This window comes from Astatotilapia calliptera, chromosome 5 (genome assembly GCF_900246225.1).
Source record: "Astatotilapia calliptera chromosome 5, fAstCal1.2, whole genome shotgun sequence".
Classification (NCBI taxonomy): domain Eukaryota; kingdom Metazoa; phylum Chordata; class Actinopteri; order Cichliformes; family Cichlidae; genus Astatotilapia; species Astatotilapia calliptera.
In genome coordinates this window covers 29,237,221-29,261,783 of record NC_039306.1, presented here as the reverse complement: position 1 = coordinate 29,261,783, position 24,563 = coordinate 29,237,221, and the positions used below count along the sequence as shown (strand labels likewise).

The window sequence follows — 24,563 nt, the reverse complement described above, 5'->3', positions numbered from 1 at the left end:
AGAGGATGTAGTGCACAGCTATTGACTATAAATCTTTCATGCAGCCAGAATGCAAACGGTTTGGATAAACTGTGTGATTCATAATTTACACCTGTAGATGTTTCAGTATTCACCTTCATCCCGCTAACTGTCACTCGTAGCCGAAGTGGCCTATCTTGCTTTTAAGCCAAAATAGTCACGGCTTCAAAAGATCAGCCTCTAAGAATAATTCATGTTTAAAAAGAAAGAGCAAATGAAGTTTGTGTGTGAATCCTTATGAAGCCAGAATTAGTTACACCAACAAAAGCCTTTTATTCTATAACTGAAATAAAAGTATCATAACTTCTTTTCCTTGTAACTCAAAAAGAAAAAAATCCTACGGAAACTCTCGAGTCTGTGTCTCTCGTGGCTTATCAATAGGGCCACATTGCATCTCGGAGAGTGGCCATTTAGAATGGGCCATCCTCTATAGTCAGGAGCATTGTGCATGCCTCCAAGGGAGCATATTCCATTTGGCGCTCTGACAGCGTGGCCAAACAAGCTTGGAAGGTTTGTGGTGGCGTTTAGGCTAAAGCCCAGGGTGAAAATAGAGGAGCCCATACACCGGGGACTCAGAGTGCATATTTAATTTGTTTTGTGCTTATCAGCCCAGCAGGGGGAACAGGAGAAGAGGAAGCAAGGAGGGTGGGAGGGAGTGGAAGAGAGGAATCTGTTGGTTTGGATGCTGCTTTAATCCCACGATGATGAAGCCATTAAAATGAACAGCAGCTGGCAGACTCACACCATAAACAAGCTAACGCTTCACAAGAGGAAACACTGATTATCATGTGACATAAGAGCTTTCGCTGCATGTGCGTGTGTGACTACCTTCGTGTGCTCAGTAGCCAGATCAATCCCAGTAGACGGGGAACTGTATCCTATTGCACTGTAAAGTCTTCTTTCGGCTCTGCAGCTGTCACCAAGTTTCCTCCAGAGTTAGTTCAGAGGGGAGTTGTTTCAGATTGCAATATAATGAAGATCATTAGCCAAAGATTATTCCTACTGCTGCTTTAATTACAGTACTTATCTAATTGCTTATTAAGACCTAGATTTGGTGAATGCACAGAATCTAAATTGAATGGGTAAACACTTAATTGAACAAATCCATTAGTTTAAATAAAGAGTTTCATACGAGCAAGCGTTGGGAGGAATACGGGACTGCATTAACATAATGGAAGATATGATTCTCTATTAACCACATTTAAACAAATATGTCTCCTGGTTTATCTTTTTCTTTTCCCCTATGTTGTCTTTCTAATTCCCCCCCATTTGTTTTGCTTCCACTTTCAGTTCATGTTTTAATGTAATGAGCATTATTGGCTTGACCCTAAAAGCAGTTTGTTTTCATAATAACAATTATGTAAAATGCTAAAAGATTGATGATGGCTCCAGAATGTGCTTAAAATCTCACTAAATCAAGTTATTAACATTCATTAGCTGACTGCTTGAGGAGTATTAGCATAATGTTTCCTCTGCCATCCTCCCCTCCCTCGTGGTTCACGTGCTTCTTTCCTTCCTGGTCCCGCATAGTTTTCCGGGGAGGTTCCAGAGAACAAAGTAAACGTGGTGGTGACCAACCTGACAGTGGTGGACCGGGATCAGCCCCACAGTCCTAACTGGAATGCAGTCTATCGCATTGTCAGCGGAGACCCATCTGGACACTTCACCATCCGCACCAATCCCATCACAAATGAGGGCATGGTGACAGTGGTCAAGGTAAAAAATAAGCCTCCTTTCTCTGCACGCCGCCCTGATTGATGTGCCGAATGTTTGATAATTCTTCAAAACGGAGCCATACAGTCGTTCCCTTTATTATTCAGCTCCGCATCTTGTACCGTTCCACCTGCTGTGAAGTGCCAGATGCTGTGAAGGGCCAGACTGAGGACTATAGTTGCGCATTGTTTTTCGCTTAATTATATGTCATTTCTTAAATTGGTTAAAAATTAGAACTAATTTTGCAATCAGCCACGCTCATTTTCCCCCAATCGCTCATCATTAACTTTTCTGTATCGCTTTCTCCCTTCCGTCTCTCTCCCGTCTCTGTTTTTTTCTGTAGCCCGTGGATTTTGAGATGAATCGTGCCTTCATGCTAACTGTGGTCGTGTCCAACCAGGCCCACTTGGCCAGTGGCATCCAGTCCTCGCTTCAGTCCACAGCAGGTGTAACCATCTCTGTGCAGGATGTGAATGAGCCGCCTGTCTTCCCCGTCAACCCAAAAATGATTCGATTTGAAGAAGGTGTGCCAGCAGGGACCACTCTTACCGTGTTTGCGGCTCAAGACCCGGACCACTTTATTCACCAGACTGTCAGGTATCGCACTTTAAAGAACATCGCTTTAGCTTAAAATGCTTAAATTATGTCAAATTCTGCACTGATGCCAATATTTAGTACTTGTTTATTTCTTTTGTTTTTATTGCTATTTATTCCCCCGGTTTTTAGCCCGTTACCACATCAACCTATGTATGAAAAAACACCGAAAAATTATTTGTTTAAGAATTTCATTAAACTCCATGCAGGATGTAAGAACTACAAAGTGGGACAAAATGGACTGGTGCTTTTGTATACCCTTTCTACTCACGTTGGGAACTCAGAGTTTTTTACTGTCTCATTCACCCAGTTGGACACACAATGCTTTTACCTACATCTGAGCACTAACACACACACACATGCACAAATACACTGCAATGGATGCATCAGGAAGCACCTCAGGATTCCACAGGTGCCCCAAAAAAAGTCCACATGCTGCTAAAATCCAGGATCAAAAACAGGTACTTTTAGGCTGACGCTCTTTCAACTGAGCTATTTTAGCTTGTGCGTCTTATTTGGCTGTAGACGGATGGAAAGTGTCTTGTAAGTTTATAAATCTGTGCTTGTGCATCTAAAACCCAATAAAATGCATTTTCCGACCTAACCACTATGAAGTTGCAAAAACAAACCGAAAAGAAAACTTTTCTATATAGTATATTCAAAGCCAGGGATATAAGCAGATTCAGAATATATGGAGTTGTGTCCAAGTCTTGTACAATAGACTGAGGGAGTACTTGATATTCATGTAAATCTCCAATATTTTGCCTACACTGTGTAGGTGTCTTCTCTGTCACCACTGTTTAATCAGAGCCGATCGCTTTCTTCACAGTTTATGCCTCTTCGGTGACATTCTCAACTGACCCCCCCACCCACATCCCAGTTACCTCCCTGTTGCCAGGCGACTGGTGTGAAGAGGTCATCCTATAATGAGTTGGACACTGTTTGTCTGCCCTGCTTAGATCCCTATCTTCCTCCTCATTGATCCCTCCCTCCATCCTTCCTAACTGGGATGACACACTGCGGGCATCATGCCATCCAGGCATTGACCCTATGTGACAGAAACTCCCACATGCTCACTAAGGTCCGGCAGCACTGTTCCACTCCATCGCCAGCTCCAACGAGAGAGATTGATTTTTCTTAATGTCAGTAAGACGGCCACTTCCACCGAGAAACCCAGTGGAAATGTTACTGAATTGATAGCGAGGGAGGTTGTGGGAGAAGTACACACACACACACACACATATATATATATATATATATATATTTTTTATATATATATATATACTGCACAGAAAAGTGAGCAATAGCCACATCTCAGGTTTCCTCTCCTAAAAAGACATGTCATGCAAACCAAGTGGGCTGAGCTGTTCTGCCCTTTGAGAGAAGTAACTCCTCTTTTGCTCCTTTTTTTCTCTCATCCATCCCTCCTTCCCGCTCCGACCGACCCTGTCGCTTTCTTCCCCGTCAGTCTGCGTGTCTGTTATTGATGGGAGCTCAGAGCTTCTGTCTTCTCCAAAGCCGCGTGCCAGCAGACACTCAGCTCACGACAGCCCCGTCTGCACTGCTGATGCTGCTGCTGTTTTATTCCTTTTGGGTGACCTCACTTGAACCCCCTGCACAATATGCACAAAAAAGAAAGAGAAATGCGCAAGAGCAGACACACAGCCACACGCTAAAGTACACAGGAGGAACCGCCAAGTATGACTGAAAGGCCTCTGTGTGAGCAGTGGTTGGGAGAGGAGCCAGATTGTGTGTTTTTTCAAATGTTTCTGAATGTTATGCCTTTTTCTCTCCTCACGGGAGGAAAGAAAAATGAAGATGATGTGAGGCCATGTCTGCTTGCCAGATGATGTTGTTTGATGTGCTTTAACTGGTAGCTAAACGCTAAATTAATGGGAGTGTGTTCTGGTATTTATTTTTGATTTTTAGATATTAGCCCTCACAGCTGAGAATATGTCCTTAAATCTTCACTTATAAATGTCTTAGTTTAAAGCTTGGTTCCAGGTTTAAAGGTGTATTTCATCAATTCATCTTATGCTGTCTAGAAAGTTAGGATCCTAACATTTTCATTCTGCAACAACGTGCATGACGTCTGAGACTAGATCCTCCATGCCTCTTAAATGCAAGCGCCGTGTGAGAGATTTTCTGAGCAAGCTGTTCCATGACAGCAATCCTGATAGCCATGTTTGGGATTTGGAAGATGTAGAGCTGCAAAAAGACTACTGTCAATGCCAGTCACAGATATGGATGGTATAAAAATCAGTTGTCATCTGCAGATGTCTTTCACATAACAAACAGAGGTAATATGACTCTTTCTGCTGCAGCAGCAGTGTGATGTGATCCTTATAAAATTGGGGAAAAGAAACAATCTTAACCGCCTTTTTGTTTAATTGGTATTAAGTAAAGCTATGTTAATACATTAGGGTTAAAGCTTAAGGCGTGATTCTTGTCAGAAGGAAAAAATCCAATGAAGTATAGTAAGATATTTCGCTCTGCCAGCTGGAGGTGACATCTTGTTGGCACAGGAAGGAGATGAGCGTGCCAGGCATCCTGCGCAAATACCATAATGTAACCTACGGGGCAACATCACACCTTGGCTAACACAGCATGACAATTTCTTTGACTAGAAATTCTGTTTATTTTCATTTGCTTGTTTGCTTTTCTCAAGGAAAAAATAAAAAAGCTGTTAAAAAGCATAATGATAATGAGTGCACCTGCCTGTCCTCCTGCTTATCTAATTTATCTGTTTCATATGTGTGCCAGCCCAGAACTGTGTGCATCTTTAGCTGTAGGTGGAGTTAGTTTTGTGGATGCCTGTGAGCCTCTGGCTAACTAGTGTCAGCTCTCAACAGACTTCTTTTAATTAAGCCCCCTTTCACCAACTAAGCTTATTCAGAAAAAAAAAAGCCTCTGATCTCTCTCACCGCCTCTTTTTTTCTTCCTGTGTCTCTCACACCAAATTCCTGTCATTATGCTGACGCGCATACACACACGTGTGCGTGCACACACACACATATTCACAGTACCAACTAGCGAGAGTTCTTCTTGTCCGGAGTTAACCATTTCTCATTAGACCTGAGGCACTTCCTGCGCTGTGCAGCTGTCACTTTCAGTTTTGTGGACGCTTCAACCCGTGACTCCGATGAGAGCTGCCGTGGCGTTTGTGTGGGTACTAAGAGCTGTGAAGTTGTTAAGAGTGCTGCTTGGCTGTTCCGCATATGGGTTTGGGTTTTCATCGGTCTTCATGCTAATGAGCTGCAGCTATGATTAGCTCGGTGAACATATGTTCCACTCTCCATGTCACTGTAATATTTTAAAGGTCCTTGGCTGGTTTTGCTTACTCGGGTAATGAACATTCAACCTGATAATGGGTACTTTGGATCAACAAAATAAAAGATTCAGAGCCGCTGGCATTCAAGTAACAGTTGGTATAAAAGTCATTATGTGGCTCTTGTATGTGCGTATTTATCTTTGGATTTAATGACATGTCTTTATTTTTCCATCTCTGTGCATGCAGGTACTCTAAGTTATCAGATCCAGCGAACTGGCTGAAGATTAACAGGACCAATGGTCAGATCACCACCATGGCCCTGCTTGACCGGGAGTCCATATATGTCAAGAACAATGTGTACGAGGCAACATTCCTGGCATTCGACAATGGTAAGTCTGGTAAGTCAGGCTGACTGTATCAGTTGTGATGATTTACAGTAGCATGTATGTAACAGTAGGTTGCAGTGGCATGTTTTAACCATCTTTTGCAATCTTATCCACCTCTTTGGTTCACATTCACATATTTCAGTAGCTGTTGGATGAATTCCCATGCAATTTGGCCAGAGAGTTCCTGAATTATAGGCTTAGATTTGGGGTTTTAACTGGAATATTTCAAAGAATTTTAAAAGGACGGAAATGAAATGTCAATATTATCAGGATGAACTGTTAGAGCTTTGGCCATTTCATAGTGTGATTTTTAGTCTTGCTTGTTTCCAGTGATCCCAATATCAAAAAGGTTTTATTATCACGCATCATCAACCCGAACAGGTCACAGCATAATCAAGTAATGTTTTCTCACACAGAGTTCTTCCTTCTTTGGCAGGGATCAGATATTATGACTGGGATTATTAGGATTAGACTTTAAGGTGCATCTGTATTATATTATACTGTGGCTTCCGGGAAGGTGTTTCTATTGACAAAACAGTTTAGGGTGATTGCAGAGTCTTAGCAGTGGCTTGCATAAAGCAGCTCTCAAATCAAGTCAAGTCGATTTTATTTGCATAGCCCAATATCACAGATTTGCCTCAGGACGCCCTCTGCTATTACACCGTGGATATGGTTAAGAAAAAGCAATCTAAATTAAACTTTGATAGGGAAAAAAATAAACAAATGGTGAGCACAGAATAGTGCACGGTACACAGTGAATTCTGAACATGTTGGGATGCTCTGTAAAATTGAAATAAAATCAGAATGCAGGGATTTGCAAATCTTATAAACCCATATTTTTTCATTGTAGCACATAAAAAGGATATCAGATTACTGCTGCATTAAAAATATTAACTCACCTTGAATTCAAAAACTTGCGACAGAGGATCAAAAGGCTGAATACAGTGGGGCAAAAAAGTATTTAGTCAGCCACCGATTGTGCAAGTTCCCCCACTTAAAATGATGACAGAGGTCAGTAATTTGCACCAGAGGTACACTTCAACTGTGAGAGACAGAATGTGAAAAAAAAATCCATGAATCCACATGGTAGGATTTGTAAAGAATTTATTCGTAAATCAGGGTGGAAAATAAGTATTTGGTCACCTCAAACAAGGAAAATCTCTGGCTCTCACAGACCTGTAACGTCTTCTGTAAGAAGCTTTTCTGTCCCCCACTCGTTACCTGTATGAATGGCACCTGTTTGAACTCATCATCTGTATAAAAGACACCTGTCCACAGCCTCAAACAGTCAGACTCCAAACTCCGCCATGGCCAAGACCAAAGAGCTTTCGAAGGACACCAGGAAAAGTATTGTAGACCTGCACCAGACTGGGAAGAGTGAATCTACAATAGGCAAGCAGCTTGGTGTGAAAAAATCAACTGTGGGAGCAATTATCAGAAAATGGAAGACATACAAGACCACTGATAATCTCCCTCGATCTGGGGCTCCACGCAAGATCTCATCCCGTGGGGTCAAAATGATCATGAGAACGGTGAGCAAAGATCCCAGAACCACACGGGGGGACCTGGTGAATGACCTGCAGAGAGCTGGGACCAAAGTAACAAAGGTCACCATCAGTAACACACTACAACGGCAGGGAATCAAATCCCGCAGTGCCAGACGTGTTCCGCTGCTGAAGCCAGTGCATGTCCAGGCCCGTCTGAAGTTTGCCAGAGAGCACATGGATGATACAGCAGAGGATTGGGAGAATGTCATGTGGTCAGATGAAACCAAAGTAGAACTTTTTGGTATAAACTCAACTCGTCGTGTTTGGAGGAAGAAGAATACTGAGTTGCATCCCAAGAACACCATACCTACTGTGAAGCATGGGGGTGGAAACATCATGCTATGGGGCTGTTTTTCTGCCAAGGGGACAGGACGACTGATCCGTGTTAAGGACAGAATGAATGGGGCCATGTATCGTGAGATTTTGAGCCAAAACCTCCTTCCATCAGTGAGAACTTTGAAGATGAAACGAGGCTGGGTCTTCCAACATGACAATGATCCAAAACACACCGCCCGGGCAACAAAGGAGGGGCTCCGTAAGAAGCATTTGAAAGTCCTGGAGTGGCCTAGCCAGTCTCCAGACCTCAACCCCATAGAAAATCTGTGGCGGGAGTTGAAAGTCCGTGTTGCTCGGCGACAGCCCCAAAACATCACTGCTCTCGAGAAGATCTGCATGGAGGAATGGGCCAAAATACCAGCTACTGTGTGTGCAAACCTGGTAAAGACCTATAGTAAATGTTTGACCTCTGTTATTGCCAACAAAGGTTATGTTACAAAGTATTGAGTTGTATTTTTGTTATTGACCAAATACTTATTTTCCACCCTGATTTACGAATAAATTCTTTACAAATCCTACCATGTGGATTCATGGATTTTTTTTTCACATTCTGTCTCTCACAGTTGAAGTGTACCTCTGGTGCAAATTACTGACCTCTGTCATCATTTTAGGTGGGGGAACTTGCACAATCGGTGGCTGACTAAATACTTTTTTGCCCCACTGTAAGTAGATGGTAGTAAGAGAAACAGATGGAGTAATGTTCTTCAGCTAATCAGGTTAACTGGCAACAGGTCAGTAACACGACTGAGGTTCGCCAATCTGCAAATTCTGGAACAGTTTCACAATAATGTTTCACAGTGTAAAATCCAAGACTTTGAATATCTCATCATTTACAATACATGCATGTAATATCATCAAGAGTCTGAGAATTTAGAGAAATCTCTGTGTGCAAATATCAGTATTGGATGTCAGTAATCTTTAGGTTGAATTTGAGATTTGTTACAACTGTGCAATTTTCCTAGCAAAATATGAAGAAACGAGGTTTGGCTCAAGATCTTTGCACCGTCATGTAGATGTGCATAGGGCATGGGGCGACGGGTGATTAAAAATGAGCAAACATCAAATGAAAGCTCCATGTAAACAAGCAAACTGTTGTGAATTTGCAGCACTGAAAATCATTAGAAGGAAGCTGTAAGGGTTAAATATGCCATATACGTGATACTTTCCAACCAGACGCTGTATGTAGTGCAGATAAATTGTGAATGATTCATACACTGCACTGTATAAAGTATCTAAAGCCGCAGTGACCTTCATGCTCATGTCTCTTATAGAAAAAAGGATCTGTCAGGGAAGGTTCTGTGTATCTGTTTCTGCTGCTGCAACAATGTATGAAGACAAAGAACTGAACCACTACAAATAGAGATGCTTGCCCTGGGTGTAAGTAGGAGGGACCCAGGTGTTTTTACTCTAGTGAGAAATGAGGGATTGGTTGCCCTGAAGCACACCAGCTTAAGCTCAAAGTGTTGACTGCCTACCGATTCTAGAGTCCAGTGTCAACAAGGGGATATATTCCACTTTGATTGAAATTCTCTTTACTTATTCTCCTCAAGCGAAGCGTAAGAAGCAACAAAGCACCCAGCCAATCATAACAGACAAGACGGTCGATAAGCCTTGGGGCCCGGAGCAACAGACCTTTACATAGTTGATGCACCAAGTTACTGTCTGACAGTGGAAAAAAAGTTAAAATACAGCACTGATGAACTGCTGGGGTAAACTCTTTCTATGCAGCACTGCTTTAGTCATTTAGTTCAGTTCGCTGAAAGTCTGAGAAGGAAGCTGTCGATTGAATACCAAGGCCACAACAAATTACTGTTTGTTTAACAGAGCGTCGCATGTGGTTCCTTCATCTGTAGTTTGGGGGTTGCACTGCTATGGAGAATTGCATTACTAAATTACATTCATTGGCCTCTTCATTAGGTACACCATGCTAGTAGCCAGTTGGAACTTCTTTTGCCGACACAACCGTTTTAATCTATTTAGCATCCATGATGTAAAGTCCCCGTTCCATCAGATTCCATAGGGGAACTGTTGGACTGAGGTCTGGTGACTGTGGAGGCCATTTGAGTACAATGACCTTCTGCTGCTGTAGCCCATCTGCTTCCAGGTTCAACGTGGTGTTCTGCATGCCTTGGTTGTGATTAGGCTTTTTCAGCCCATTCTCTGTAAACCCTAGAAATGGTTGTGCAGTATAATCCCAGGAGATCAGCACGTTCTGAAACTCTCAACCCAGCCTGCTTAAATTACCTTTCCTCCTCATTCTGATGCTTCAGCAGGCCGTCTTGACCATGTCCACATGTCCAAACGCAATGCTGCCCTGTGTAAGCATCGTTTTTAATCTGTTGCCACAGTTGCCGTACATACAGTCTGAGAGTTAACACCGTGCACATTAAGAGTTCAACCTCATTACACACATTTTCACTCTTTTGAAGTTGCTCTAGCTTGAGACGGACCGCAGCACAACTTCAAAATCAATCTGACTTTTTGACAGCAAGCAGTACACTTGGAAAAACAATGAGGTGCTCGTTCCCAGCACCATGTTGTACAAAATCAAGTGAAACAGTGGCAAAAAAAAAAAAGTATATTTCTAAGTCAGGAAGACAGCAGTACTGTAATCAAACCACATTGAAGGTTTTTTTTTTTTTTTGCTGTTAACAATGCAATAAACATCAAAAACATTTCTTCTAACCTTATTCCGTTCTGTTCTGGTCTGGCAAGCAGAAGAAGTTATTATGAGCTTGTACTTCTGGATGCAGTGAAGGGGTTAGCATTTGAGTTGTTTCCCAGTAGGCTTTTCAGAGTGCAGATAACAGCAATCTTTATGTGAGCGCTTTCCCCACCAATGTGAGTCTCGCCTCGGCTTTTCTCTGAAATACAAGGACTAAAACATTTATATGTCCTTTCATTTGCTGTTTGGTGTTCGGTGCTCCACTACAGATGTATACAGCATTGTCCCTCCACGTTCACCCACTTGTAAACAAAACGTCTTGTTTTTTTCCTTCTGTTGTTTCTTTGGCGCCCATCTCATTTTCTCAGTTCCACACCTGAATCAGCTCGAAAAATGAGGCAAAAATGGAACGAATGTTTTGCCGTCTTCTGTAGCGTTCTCGTCAAACTGCCTTTTTTGGGGGGCTTTGTTCTCTTTCTCCAATCATTTCATCTTCACTGCTCTGCCTCACTACTATGTTGTTATCTCACCATCTCCTCCTTTGATCTCTCTGTCTTCTCTCTTTCTTCTTGCCTCCCCTCAGGTTCGCCCCAAGCCAGCGGGACAGGAACCCTCCAGATCTACTTGATCGACGTAAACGACAACGCGCCCGTGCTGATACCCCGGGAGGCACAAGTGTGCGAACGAGCACGCCCCAACTCTAGGATCAACATCACAGCTTCCGATGCTGATGCCGACCCCAACATAGGGCCGTTTGTCTTCGAGCTGCCTTCTTTTCCTGCAAGCGTTCGACGAAACTGGACCATTTCCAGGCTGAGCGGTATTAGTCATTATACACTGTGTTTAATAAAGTTTGGTCTCGCGAACTGGACCCTTGTGAGGTTCATTTTTAAGTGCTGTGGGGAAATGACACATCATCATTCTGAATGAAACCATAAACCTCTCAGCAGAATAACTGGCAGCATTAATCGGGGGGATCGCTATCAGCTATGAGAGAAGTCCAAGTTTAACAAAATGTCTCACGAAGCTCACAGTGAGAGATGCGGGTGCCATCCGCTGTTGACGTACGATCTATTGTTTGTGACAAATGAGATCCATTCATCTCTCTGTCCCCCGAGCATCCAATCTGTCACCTAATCCACCCAGATGGATGTATCACAGCAGTTGTCTTGAGGACAAATCTGATCACATACCTGGATTCTTTCCCCGCTGAGGCTCTCGTCTTAGCTTGACTGAGTGATAAATGCTGTAGGTTATACAGCTGTACATTTCAGTTTTATGTACAGTCATGTGGAAAAGAAAGCTTTCACAGGATTTGTTGCACTCCTGTGAAAAAAACATAGATGTTTCAGTACTTTGTAGCATCGCCTTTAGCAAAAATACCTTAAAGTAATCGTTTTCTGTTTGACTTTATTAGTCTCAGTCATCAAGGAGGAACTGTGGCCCAGTGTACTTTACATCGTTGGTTCGGTTCATTGAGGTTTGGGGGAATTTATTTAGCTCTCCTAAGATTCCATATTCAGGTTGAAGGTGGACTTTGGCCCATTGCAGCAGCCTAAAATACTTTGGTATACAGAGGCATTCATGGTTGATTCAGTGGCTTCAAGGTGCCCAGGCTGCAGAACAGCACAAATCATCACCCCACCACCACCGTGCTTGAGAGTACGACAGCATTATTTTGTGCTGCACTGTGCATTATGGTCAAATATCTCCAGTCATGTAGTTTATTCAGTTTATTAAACCTAAGTTGTGCTGCCATGTTCTCCTAAGAACCCTTCCAAACAATCCACACTTGTTTATTTTTAATTATACTGTTATTACATTTGACATGCTAACTCTTGCTCTGCAGGTGACTATGCTCAGCTGCGGCTTAGGATTCCCTACCTGGAAGCAAGTGTGTACGAGATTCCCATAATTGTGTCAGACTCGGGAAACCCTCCACTGTCCAACCGCTCTGTAATCAGGGTCAAAGTGTGTCCGTGTGATGATAATGGGGACTGTAGTGCCACGGGAGCCGTGGCAGCTGCTGGCCTTGGAACTGGAGCCATCATCTCCATCCTCATCTGCATTATCATACTACTCAGTGAGTACAACAAATACTGTCTGATCTTTGAGAGCTGCATGGTTTTAACAAAAATCAACGTTAATTATTGGCAAACAGTTGCTGTTCTTCGTTTTAAAATAATCTTTTTTATTGTAGGCATGGTGCTGTTGTTTGTGGTGTGGATCAAGCGCAGAGAGAAGGAGAGGCAGACAAAGCAACTGCTCATTGACCCTGAAGATGATGTCAGGGACAACATCCTCAAGTATGATGAAGAGGGAGGAGGAGAAGAGGACCAGGTACTGTGAAACATGAATTTTCAGCTTTTTGTTTAGTGATGGTGTTTACTGACTTAAAATCCTCTGAAATGTATTGTTATATTATCTGACTTTACACATGGGAAATTTCTTTGGTCTCTACAGTGCATTGACAAGTAACAAGTGAAACAAGCTCTAGACCTGTTCATGCATGTGCAGAAGCCCTTAGACATTACACTAAGGAGGTGCATATGTCCACTGCAGTCAGATCAGACATTAAACAGTGTTTAACCTGCCAGCTCCACAGTACAAAGACTGTGTGATGTCCAGTTGCATCTGTTTGAGAACAGCGTAGATAATTGTCCAGTGGATTCACAGCAACTGAGTGTACATCCTGTGTCCTGCCTTATTGATTAAATCATTAATAGCGTTGTCTAGCAAATGTCAGAAAACAGGGAAAGGCAGTCACAATTACAACACACAGCTGAATATTTACCACAGATTCAGAATATTCATGTTATTTCAGCATGACTGGGCAATAAAATATTCTGTGAAATCATGCATTCATGCATAAGAAAGATAAGCATTCATACTTGAGGTTAAACCCTGCAAACATTTGGCATTTTTTCCAGTAAAACATTTGCAAGAATAATTAAGTTGTGGTTTTCATGAAAATATAAGTAATAATATTTACAATCAGAGGTCTCTATGTTGCTGTTCTATTTCGCCACCCAACATTCACCTCTCTTCAAAGAGAGCAAAATGAAACCTAGAAACCAAATACTTCAGCAGGGTTAGACAAATAAACGGACACAACAACAGGCAACAACAGTGATCCAAAAAAAACAAAAAGTCAAAATTAAATAGAAATTAAAAACTCATCAGAAAATACAAAACTATACTAACTCTGCACTAAGCTGTGGCGGACACCAGTGTGCCGAGCCAGAAACATGCAGGAAGAAGGAACATGCCTCCACCAATGCCCGAGGCCCCACCGAGACCCAGCAGATGCCAGATAGCCCATCCCAGTCCCACTCAGGCAGCACGGACAGCCAGGAGGAGGAGTCCACAGCTCTTCAGGAGCTGGGAGACAGCAAATAGACCAAAAGCCCAGGAATGACACCAGCCGGCACAGTGAGGGTGCCAGGGCACACACAGGAAAGCCTAACCACACAGAGCGCCTACCCAACCACCCACACCTACAACCCCTCCACTCCTCGACAGAGCAGAACACTGCCATGAAGCTCCTGGCACACAATCTTTGAGCTGACTATAATGACAAGGAAGTTAATGACACAGCAGAGCATTTTTTAAGTACTATATAGTACTTAAAAAATGCTCTGCTATCTGCAGATAGCAAGGAGACATTGAACAGATGTTGATTTTCCATCTGAACCATCAGAATCGTCAGGATTGAAATGTCAACACAAAACCAATGTTGAAACAACATTGAAATACTGATGAAACCTGACACTGACATTGAAATAACATTGATTCACTGTTGTTCTGTCATCGTTGATTGTTGATCTATTTATAGTTGACAAGGTGACAACAATCACGTTGAAAAACCATCGATTTATGGTTGAGCGGGAAATTAAAGCTGCTACCACTTGGACTATTCCGCAGCACCCCTATCACATTGGTACATCCCTCCAGGTAACCATTGTCTTGTACAGTAGAGCGGGACATTAGATTTACTCTCAGCGGAATTGACCGGAGAAGGTATCAGTTCATGCAGTGCACTGGCCTGCACCACGATTAGTATAAGGTAAGAATGAATGACTTTTGTTCTATTCGTTATTTCCACGGTTGCATTTGAATAACAGTAAAAAAACCAAAACAAACTTGTTAATGTAAAGTTTCGGATAAAATGTGGGAACCCGAAATTGTGTCTACTTTCATCTTACAATCCGGCAACAAATAAATTGCACTGCAAACAAAGTCTATCAACAAAGAAAACATTTTTGTTTCATACTTTTCTGTTATATTCCCTTACAAAGCTAGCTTTAACGCTTCGAGGGTTCCTTTGTTCTTGCTTCGCCTCGGCGCTTGACCCAGACTTTCACTCTGTAGTTGCTTTTTAGCATAGTACTACAAAAAATTGTAAATCTGTGATATATGATTGATAAACGTAAAGGTAACTGTATAAATGTGTTCAATGACTTTGTTACTTTTAATGATTGGTGAGCACCCGCTTCGATTCGCACTCAATTCAAACTTTACGCTGCACGCTCACCTAACTTGCGTTTGCACCTTTTGTCCACACGTAAACTGCGTTTAGCATGTGTGGACGAGGAAGACGGAGAAAATGCAGCGTCAAAGGTGTGCGCCTATTTTGACGCCACACTGTGCGCCAAGTTTTTGTCTCGGTGCCATGAATAGTTGGGTTGCGGTCACGTGGTTCTGATGACGTGCGGAGGCAGCGCGATTTTTGAGTGGAGGGCGGAAGTAAACATGGAGGACACTGTGGAGAGTCAGGAGAGCAGCTATTGTGCAACTTTAGACCCCGTTTCTCGGGAGAGATATAAACAGATAGTTAAAAAATATATCGGACGTGATCCGTATTCTTTGAAAATGTCCGAATACACCACAGAAGTAAAGGATTTGCCTACTATCGAGGCTGTGGATATCACCAACTACTTGGTCCTCCAGACTTCTTACTACACTAGGCAGCAAATGAAAGCTTTCAAGAGTCTGGAGGCGTACAATTTTTTTTTGTCAGCGGGTGGGTCCACAACCTTGGAACAAAACGTCTCCGTGATGGATACAGTTTGGTGTTTGCAAGGGTGAGTGTTTGTTCTTATATTGCTTTATCTTAAACACGCTAACAGTTAGCGGTAGCGGCTTTAACGTCAACAAACATGCCACATCCTTAGGACTTCGTTAGAGTGACAGTTGTTTGTTTCAAGGTAAACCATTCTCAGCGGTCTAACGAGACACCTCTGAAGACTTGGGTAATTGCAAAGGAGGATGGAGAAGTGATTGCAGCTCATTGCAATTGTATGGCAGGGTTAGTAGCCTGTTCTCCGCTGTCACTAGGCTCAAATCCGGGCTCTCAGCCGTCTGTTGCATATCCAAAATCGCCTCTGCACATCGATGCTGTTCTGCCTTAAGCTTCATTCTTTTCTCTCGTTTGAGAACTGATTCCGATCTGGGTTTTCGTTCGTAGCTGAGATTGACCGTCGGAGCCCAGTCCTCCGACTCTTCGTCATCCAAAGCACTTGGGCAGCCTATAGTCCCAATCAAGTCAATATTAGACTACTAACTTAAAAGCACTAAGTAAACGAGAATTTAACGACAACCTAATGCTAATAAGTTCGTTTGCAAACATAACATTACCTCTGACGAAGTGGTCGCTGCAGACACGGGCATTGGCAGACTCTGCTCCTCCCGACTGTAAACGTAAATTTAAAATCCATTTTTTCCTACGTTTTTCGGTTAGAATTTTCCATTTTTCTCCTCTTCGTTGGGCTATTTTTGGTACCCTAAAATACTGTTTATCAGTTTCTCTGGTCGACCTACTGGAGCATCCGTAAACACAACAGAACATAGGCATTTTGCGTACTGTCTGTCTGTGATTTTGCGCTTATCTTTTTCACTTCCGACCGCCAGTCAAATTTCGCGCTTTACGTCGACGTCACGTCTACGTCAAATGAAACCTAGCTATTCCTACAATGGCAGACTTAGACAAAATACTGTTAATTTTATTATCTTCTGTGTTTAAATGCTTACATATACGGGTTTGCTTGTAATTGTTGCCTATATACATTTTAAGCTATTATTTATTATTTAGTTCAATCAATAGATCCAAGTTTTGTAGTGACTATGAAATATATTGTAATTATCTGTTTCCTGTTTATCCTAGACAGGGCAAAAAAGGACTCCAAATTAAAAAAAAGATAAAAATGAAAGACTGGTGCATTGTGCAGTTTAGCACTGGTGGTACAGAAATAGTCCCTAGATCATGGATAAATGGGGAGAAATTGTCATGGCCTCCATATCCTCCGTGAGACACATTCAGGATCCACGACGCAGTAAAGAGGAGAGTTCATCCTGGTGCAACATGGCTCACCTATGCACCAGTCCGACTTCTAATAAGCCATGGTGGGTATCATCTGGATTGGTATTGTATAAATGTAACAATAACAAGTTTTTCGTGTCCTAATTTATGTCTGGCCATACATTGTGTTTGTACTTCCAGACACATTTCACGAAGCAGAACGCAGTCTTCAGAAATATCTAAGTGAACACTGTGATATGTCTGACCTTCAGTCCGAAGCTGAAACTCAGACCAGTCATAAAAGAAAGCACAAGTAAAACTTTTTTTATTTCACAAACATATCTTTGATTGCTAAGAATTTATGATCTTGTCTTTTATACATATCTGTGGTGCTTGCATACTGCAATATCACCACATAATATAGTCCAAAAAGTGGAAGCTTGTAAACTTTTTATAAATGCAAAGCCGTGTACACTTGTGCACTTCAAAAATTCCTTGTATACTGTACCTTCTTGCACATCTCCGTTTCCTGTGTGTGTTGTTATAAATCAAACTGTAACTTTAGGAAAAAATATTCCAAAAGCACATTTGTAATTACTTATGACCATTTTCAACTTTTTTTCTTTAGACCAAATCCCCTGTACACATATAGTGACTCAGAGGATGAGCAGCCCACAAAAAAATGGTTTCCCCAGGCCCCTCGAGTGAAAATACCAGGTAATAAAATACTGTCTAGTGTCTTTGTACATATCTGTGTGTGACACAAGGAAACTTTTGATAAGTTGTCTGTATTCTTAAATACTTAAAAAAAAATTATCTTTTTCTGTCAGACCTGACGAGAGCTGTTAACGAACTCCGTGAGGAGGTCAGAGCCATCCGCAATACCGGCTGCAATGAATCGGTAGATGCTGGGGTACTGCCTCTGGATTTGCCCTTGCACAACATTGAGGAGCTAAACAATGCAGAGGCAGCTCCTCAATCACAAGAGGCAAATAAGGCAATGGTAAGTATATAAAGGTTATGTACACTTTGTAACTATAAAGTGTAATAGCTGTCAGATGTGATTTAAATACATAACAACGGCCTGTTGATTAAACACACAAGCACTTGCATACACATTTAAGACATGAGACACGCTAATTCCATCTCTTAAAATGTGTCTATAGGTGAGACGCTTTGCCTTGATTGGAGCCTGACGCAGCAGTTAGGGGCAAACTCTATGTCTGAGTTTGTCTTTGCACAAGCAGTGCAGAAATGGCTCCGATACGCCCCCGATCGTTTGGGTAGTGCAGGACGCACATCATGCAAAAAATTACAAACTTCTGTGAATCATGTAAACGTAAATAGGAAACTGTCTTTTAATAAAGCATTTAGCAAACGAAACATGCCTATTGACCTTTTTTTGTTTATTTTTTTTTCTCTGTTACATCACATGCAATGCTTTCTTATTTTAGGATATTAATATTGACATGAATACATTGTGAGACATTTGGGTTTTTTTTATAAAGGGTGTCCAATTTAAGGAATAAGTACAATTATGTGTTTAGGTGGTTGAAGTATTGATGGAAACATGCAGTAGTTTAGTATTGGTTAAAATACCTATAAAGAAAGGTAGATTTCCAGTCATGATTTAACTGTTGTTTTAATAAAAAGCAACTGCGAAAGAGGTGGAAAATCAACACCATAGCTCAACAGTGTTTCAATATCAGAATCTGACATTGTTTCAATGTCAGCAGTACCGGTATTAGAAAATATAACGTTGAATCAACGTCAGGTTTCAACATTGATTCAACATCAAAACCTGACGTTGTTTCAACGTTATAAAAGGGTGCAAGAGTGACGTTAGGTCAATGTCACACTTCAACGTTGATTCAATGACACAGCCTGATATTGACTCAACATTGTTTCAATGTTTCCTTGCTATCTATATGCACCTCTGCATTCGATGTCATTGCCCTGTAACTCACATGGTCACTGTCTCTTTGCTGTGGTTCCTAAACACTTCCACTTTGCAATAACACTATTTACAGTTAATGATGAAATATCTGAGAGGGAAGAAGTTTTACAAATCGACTTGTTGTACTACGGCTCAAAATCTCATATCCCAATGTAAGAATTCTATCGTCCTGATAACGATATAAATCACAAAATGTAACATTTTCTGTAAATTCTGTGAATCTCGGGCAGCTCGACTGCACGTCATGTAGCTGGAGTCGAGTGTTTTAACCGATGCATGAAACGATACATTTTTAGACATAAATTGTAACGGCCGCCGTTTTCTTTGTGAGTATTTATTACACGGCGTGCTGCGGGGAAAAGCCTGTTCTAATGTTTGAGTCTAAAGTTTATTTTTTAGCACCTGGCGGCTCTTTTCTACTTCTCATCCGTAAATAATCTGCTCTTTCACGTGATTCAGTTTATTTTGAAAGGTCTCAACAGGATCTTGAGCTTTATTGTGAAAGGTTTATGTGGAACATAAACAAGCGGACACGCGAAGGTGTTACCGTCGCTGTTGCTAACGACAACGCATAAAAACAGGCGCTTGTCCGTCTGTAGTGTGGTTATATTACATATAAGAGAAAGAGAGAACTTTAAGAAATTAATACAGCCACTACAGTGACCATCAAAACGATGAAAAAATATTGCCGTAAACAGTTTATTTTGCAACACCTCGAAACAAACGATAGCGTAAAATGAAACGATAGATATATATCCGATATATATCATTATATCAAACAGCCCTATGTTGTACCGTACTCGAGTTCATTGAGATCTTTAGCACATGATGTAACCTTATTAGTAATTCAGCCTCTGACAGCATCAAGTAGATTGCAACATGCAAAAGCCACTGACTAATATGTGCTGAGGAAAAATAAAAATATTGTTGATGCGCTTTTTTTTTTTAGCACAACTTTAGCATTTCCTGACAAAAACTGAAAGCAAGACTTCTTTGCTTTTTTAAGGTCTTCAAGTGGGTCATTCTTTGATCTAAAAGAAAAATCAATAAAGTCAGAGGCCGCAGAAGATTAGCTAGCACAACAGTAAAATTAGAGGATAAGAGGATAAACTTTATGGAGAATAAATACACTTTTCCAAATGTGAGTCACGCTTTCAGTCTGTCCTTCCACTTATGACACTCTTTTCTTTTTGCCCATAAACACCTACTCCACACCATTATCTCAGATCAGATTTTCATTTTTTAATTAAAAAAATCTTTCGACAATGAAGCCTTTGATTAATTCATAAATATATTATGAAGTATGCCTTTTTTAACATGCTTTTTTACTAAGCTCAGCTATCTTGTCCCACACCTGTGTGAGACTTCTGAAGGCAACACAGGGAGCTTATCAGCCAGTCATATTCATATTTATAGATCTGAATTACTTATTTCTTAACAAAAAACTTGAAAATGTCAGAGCTGTAAACGTATTTGTAATAATCACAGGACATTCATCGGCTGTGCGTCATTTAGTTTTCCAGTTCATCATCAATGAAATGAGCATAAACTGGAACTACAAGTTTACAGTGTGCTCAGATTACTAAGCACATGAATTCAGCAAAGGGAGTTATTGTGTTTCTCATAAAGCCAAAGGAACAGATATTACCTACATTATCAACTACATGATGAGGGAGCGGACGACACACTGGGGAACACGCTTTAACAAAGAAATGTGATAGTAGCACATAAAGCAGTATACAGTATATCGCCATGAATAGCTCTAGGGGGCTACATCTATGAATAGTTGCTAGCGTTAATGCTACTTGTTCCATTTAAGCAGATTTTGGACAGAATCTGTGTGTGCTGTTCTGCTGTTCTCGTTGACAATGGAAGTTCACAGCTGGATCCAAAAAAAGAAACGGAAACAGCTCCGGGGAAAATGCTCACATTCAAAAGTCACTCTCTGATGGGCGTCTGACGCCATACCGCATCATTTCTGATCAGTGTGAAGCATGTACTGGCTCTTAAAACAGTACAGTATGACATTCAATATGCAGTAAAAGTACAGAATTACTTTGGAGTCTGGATTTGCACAGCTTGAGTCTGCCGAGCTGCAGGTTTAGAAAAGAGCTTAAACATTAGAAAGCCCAGTAGCACAGTTTCACAGCGGATCAGCTCTCACTGATGTAAAATGAGTGTACATCAAAGTCTTGGCAAAGAGACCTGCCCAACAACTACATTCCAAGTTGTACAATGAGCCTGTTCCCAATAAAAAATGTGCAGTATTACATGAGCTTGCAGTTAGAAAGCAGGTTATTATGATGATTATTCTAATCCTCACCCGTTTTCCCCCGTGGATTTTATGCAGGACTACGACTTGAGCCAGCTGCAGCAGCCGGAGTCTCTGGACCACATCATCAACAAGCCGACAGGGGTGCGCAGGGTGGATGAGAGGCCTGTGATTGCTGAGTCGCAGTACCCTGTCAGACCCAGTTTGCCCCACCCTGGAGACATAGGCGACTTCATAAATGATGTATGTCCAAGTTTAAAAACCTTTTTTCTGAAGCTCTGGTGTCGTGTTCTCATAGCCGCCTGTGTTTATTTTGGAATTAACAATGCCTCGTTGATGTGTTATAAAAGGGTTTACACATCAGTGGTTTTGAAGTTTGAAACAATCTTTTTAATGGCCAACAATAGTTCATTACATATTATTGGTTTACATGTGTACTTGATTGTACTGGCATCGTCAGGGGCACCGCCAAACGTGCTTGCTCTCAGTGTATAGCATTCAGGCTGTGATGCAACATTAAAGTGTTCATGGGCGAATGAGCCAGATGAGATTTTATTTTTCATTTTATTGCACCTTTTACGGTCTAGCACACTTAACCTGTTGCTATGTGAAAAACGAGCTCCTCCATTATATTTCTGATGAGCAGCAGTTATTGGCCTAAGCCCAGTTTTACTAATTGAGCAGATAAAGAGGAGGTGTTCAGAGTGGGAGTTCAGCCTTTCTTGTCTTTGTGCCTCCAGGGACTGAGAGCAGCAGACAACGATCCTACGGCTCCTCCATACGACTCCTTGCTGGTGTTTGACTACGAGGGTAGCGGCTCCACCGCTGGCTCTGTCAGCTCCCTCAACTCCTCCAGCACAGGAGACCAGGACTATGACTACCTCAATGACTGGGGCCCCCGATTTAAGAAGCTAGCTGACCTCTACGGAGGAGGGGACGATGACTGAGAGCGGCGCCGCGGGGTTGGGTGGGGTTGCAGATGGGAGAGGCGGGACCGGCTGGATGGACGTTGCTGTAAAAGCAGCAAGGAGTGGCCAACTACACGACGCAGGCTCCGTGTGAGGAAGGGACCCATACATGGGCTGCATCCGTTTGCTCACAGCAACCAGGCCCGCAAACATGAATTCCGCTGCAACGCAACTGTATTCTGGCTTTATATATAAAAACATTTTTTTTGTTGTGGCAAATTTGTAGTGTGATGTTTCGTTTTTCATTTTAATTTTCTTTTGTTTATCTCTCACTGCGCTGGATCCGGATGTCCCAAGGCGGTCATGAGAGACAGGAGCAGTGAATTTGTGCTTGGATTCATTGTTAAAAAGAAACAATGTCTCTCGCTTTAGTTTCACGCTGAAGAGTATGTTTTTGGGGAAGACTCTCTCTGACTCTCTCTTTAACTCTGTCAACTTGAATTTCCTTAGAACAGAAGCACTGTCATTTTATAAAGTGCCTTTTGTGGTGTGTTTTTTGTATCAGACTCCTGCTATCTCAGGATCGGTTGCCGTTCGTGCAGTACAGTGGAGACACTTCCCCCATTTCCCGTCGACCACCCCCCAACCCCACCCCAAACCTGCGCTCCTCAAACCGGCCCTGCCTGTCAATCTCCTCTCCTTTTTCACAGTGGTGCACATGAAACAACCCCAGCCGCCAGTCCCAGGAGGGAAGGACACAGCCAGGGCATACCATCGGATATCGTAACCCAACAAATTATGGCCTGAAGGAACCCACTAAGAGTTGCTAGAGGGAAGAGCACCCTCTTTTCCAAAGGTCTCCGCTGAAGTCCAACTTTCACATTGTCAACACAACTGCAGCGCCCGACGCTGACTTTGTGTGAGACCATTTTTATACATGTGGGGCGGGGGTTCTAATTTAGTGGAGAATGCCTGCCTTTCCTCTGTGGACACACAAGTTTCAGAGCCTATATGTTGAGACACTTGCCTGCCCTGTATGGTTTTGTGTTGCTTTCTCCACAGTGTAAAGCTTACGTAGGCATGATCTGATTAATCAGTGTAAGAACAAGAAACTTGAAATGACTTGGAACAAAGGTGTCTGAGGAAGATTGTTGGTTTGTTTTGGAGGGGGGGGGGGGGGGGGTTGTTTGTTTGTTTGTTTGTTCTTTTTGGGGGGGGGTCGCCTTGAACATTCCCGTTTTTTATAGCCCAACAAATGTATTAAAAGGTGCATGATTTTTTTTTCTCCAAATGTTTTACTCCAAGCACTTGTTACTCTGTGGTGAGAATGTGAAAATAGTCTGCAGAAGCTATATGAATATACTCTGTAAAAAGACACTGAGAAAATAAAAATACTGTAAGATACATATTTTTGAAGTATTGACATAAAAGTTGCTGCTCTCTCTCTCTCTGTGGCTCTACGGTGAGCTTAAGGGATTTTTTGGCCCATTCGTTTTTAATATGTGGGTATTTATGTTTTATTTTTTTTGTCTTCTGTTGAAGCATATAATTGTTTTTTTTAAGATGCCTGCTTATACTTTTTTTTTATTCCATAAAATACTTTGATCTATACTTTTTTTTCTTTTTCTTTCTAGTGTATGAAGACATGCTCTTTCCATTTCAGTCTGTATTGTCTGTGACAGACGTGTTCCTTTTGTTGGCTTCTGGCCTTGGGACACTGGAACGTTCATTAGCCACGTCTGCTGATAGTTGTTCAATTAATCAGTGTGCTGCAATTCTTTTATTCATTCATCTAGATACTGAATGTGCGCTTCAGAAAATAAACAACACATGTTTTGAAAGCGTGCCATCATTTTTTTTGGAGGTAAATAAGGCATCTTATTTAGGACGGGTGTCAACAGTGGGAATAAAAAAACTCCCTTTTACCAGGAAGTATCTCTGGCAGAACCAGGCTCAGAGAGGGGCAGCCATCTGTCGTTACCAGGATATTTAAATTTCAGTGGCAGCCAATCAGAAGAAAGTTGTGCATTCCCTTAGAGAAGAGGAACTAAAATGGTTTTAGACCGACCCTGTGGTGAGCGGCTGCACCACTCTCACCTACTTTATTAGACTCCAAGAATAAAGACATGCAGCTGTAAATGAGCATGATAGTTCTCCTTTCAAGTCAGTATTGGTACGACTTTATTTCTAAAGTGCTCTGTAAATATTGGATTTTTAGATTTCTGCCATAAGACCCTATGACAGTACCAAAAACAGCACTGTGGCAGAAAGCAATGCACCAGTGCACCCATGCCTACTGACCGCTGATGTTGATGTTGCGCTGAAAGCAGCACACATTGGTTTTTCATCAGGATTGTCTTTTTTTACTATGATTTAAAATATGAAAGGACTCTTCTAGCTTTACGTTCACTGCTTTTCCACCTTGATTTGCATTTGAATCGACTGGTTTGTATCTGCACTCGGAATTGTTACACCTACTTAATTTTTCACTGTGGAATAATGTATTTTTAAGTGTTAGCGTCATGAAACCAGCCTCCCCGGGGGATTATGCAGTTAATCTTTGACCTTATTGTTTGGATATGGCTTCATTTTCTAATA

General features: G+C 41.8%; 1 protein-coding gene and 1 long non-coding RNA gene across 2 annotated transcripts in view; both read left to right on the top strand.

The window, feature by feature from the left end:
- Positions 1-23,131, top strand: part of LOC113022864 (cadherin-4-like) — a 225,605-nt gene extending 202,474 nt beyond the window's left edge. Inside the window, exons 10-17 of the mRNA XM_026168752.1 lie at positions 1,549-1,734; positions 2,075-2,328; positions 5,843-5,985; positions 11,114-11,350; positions 12,380-12,613; positions 12,731-12,870; positions 21,136-21,300; positions 21,798-23,131. Of these exons, the coding sequence (XP_026024537.1) occupies positions 1,549-1,734; positions 2,075-2,328; positions 5,843-5,985; positions 11,114-11,350; positions 12,380-12,613; positions 12,731-12,870; positions 21,136-21,300; positions 21,798-22,004 (1,566 nt within the window). The 3' untranslated portion in view covers positions 22,005-23,131. The remainder of the gene's footprint in view (positions 1-1,548; positions 1,735-2,074; positions 2,329-5,842; positions 5,986-11,113; positions 11,351-12,379; positions 12,614-12,730; positions 12,871-21,135; positions 21,301-21,797) is intronic.
- On the top strand, positions 16,624-17,598 carry LOC113022866 (uncharacterized). Its single transcript, XR_003272456.1, has 3 exons — positions 16,624-16,932; positions 17,030-17,141; positions 17,457-17,598. It is a non-coding gene; the product is annotated as an uncharacterized LOC113022866 (long non-coding RNA).
- Positions 23,132-24,563: the final 1,432 nt, after the last annotated feature.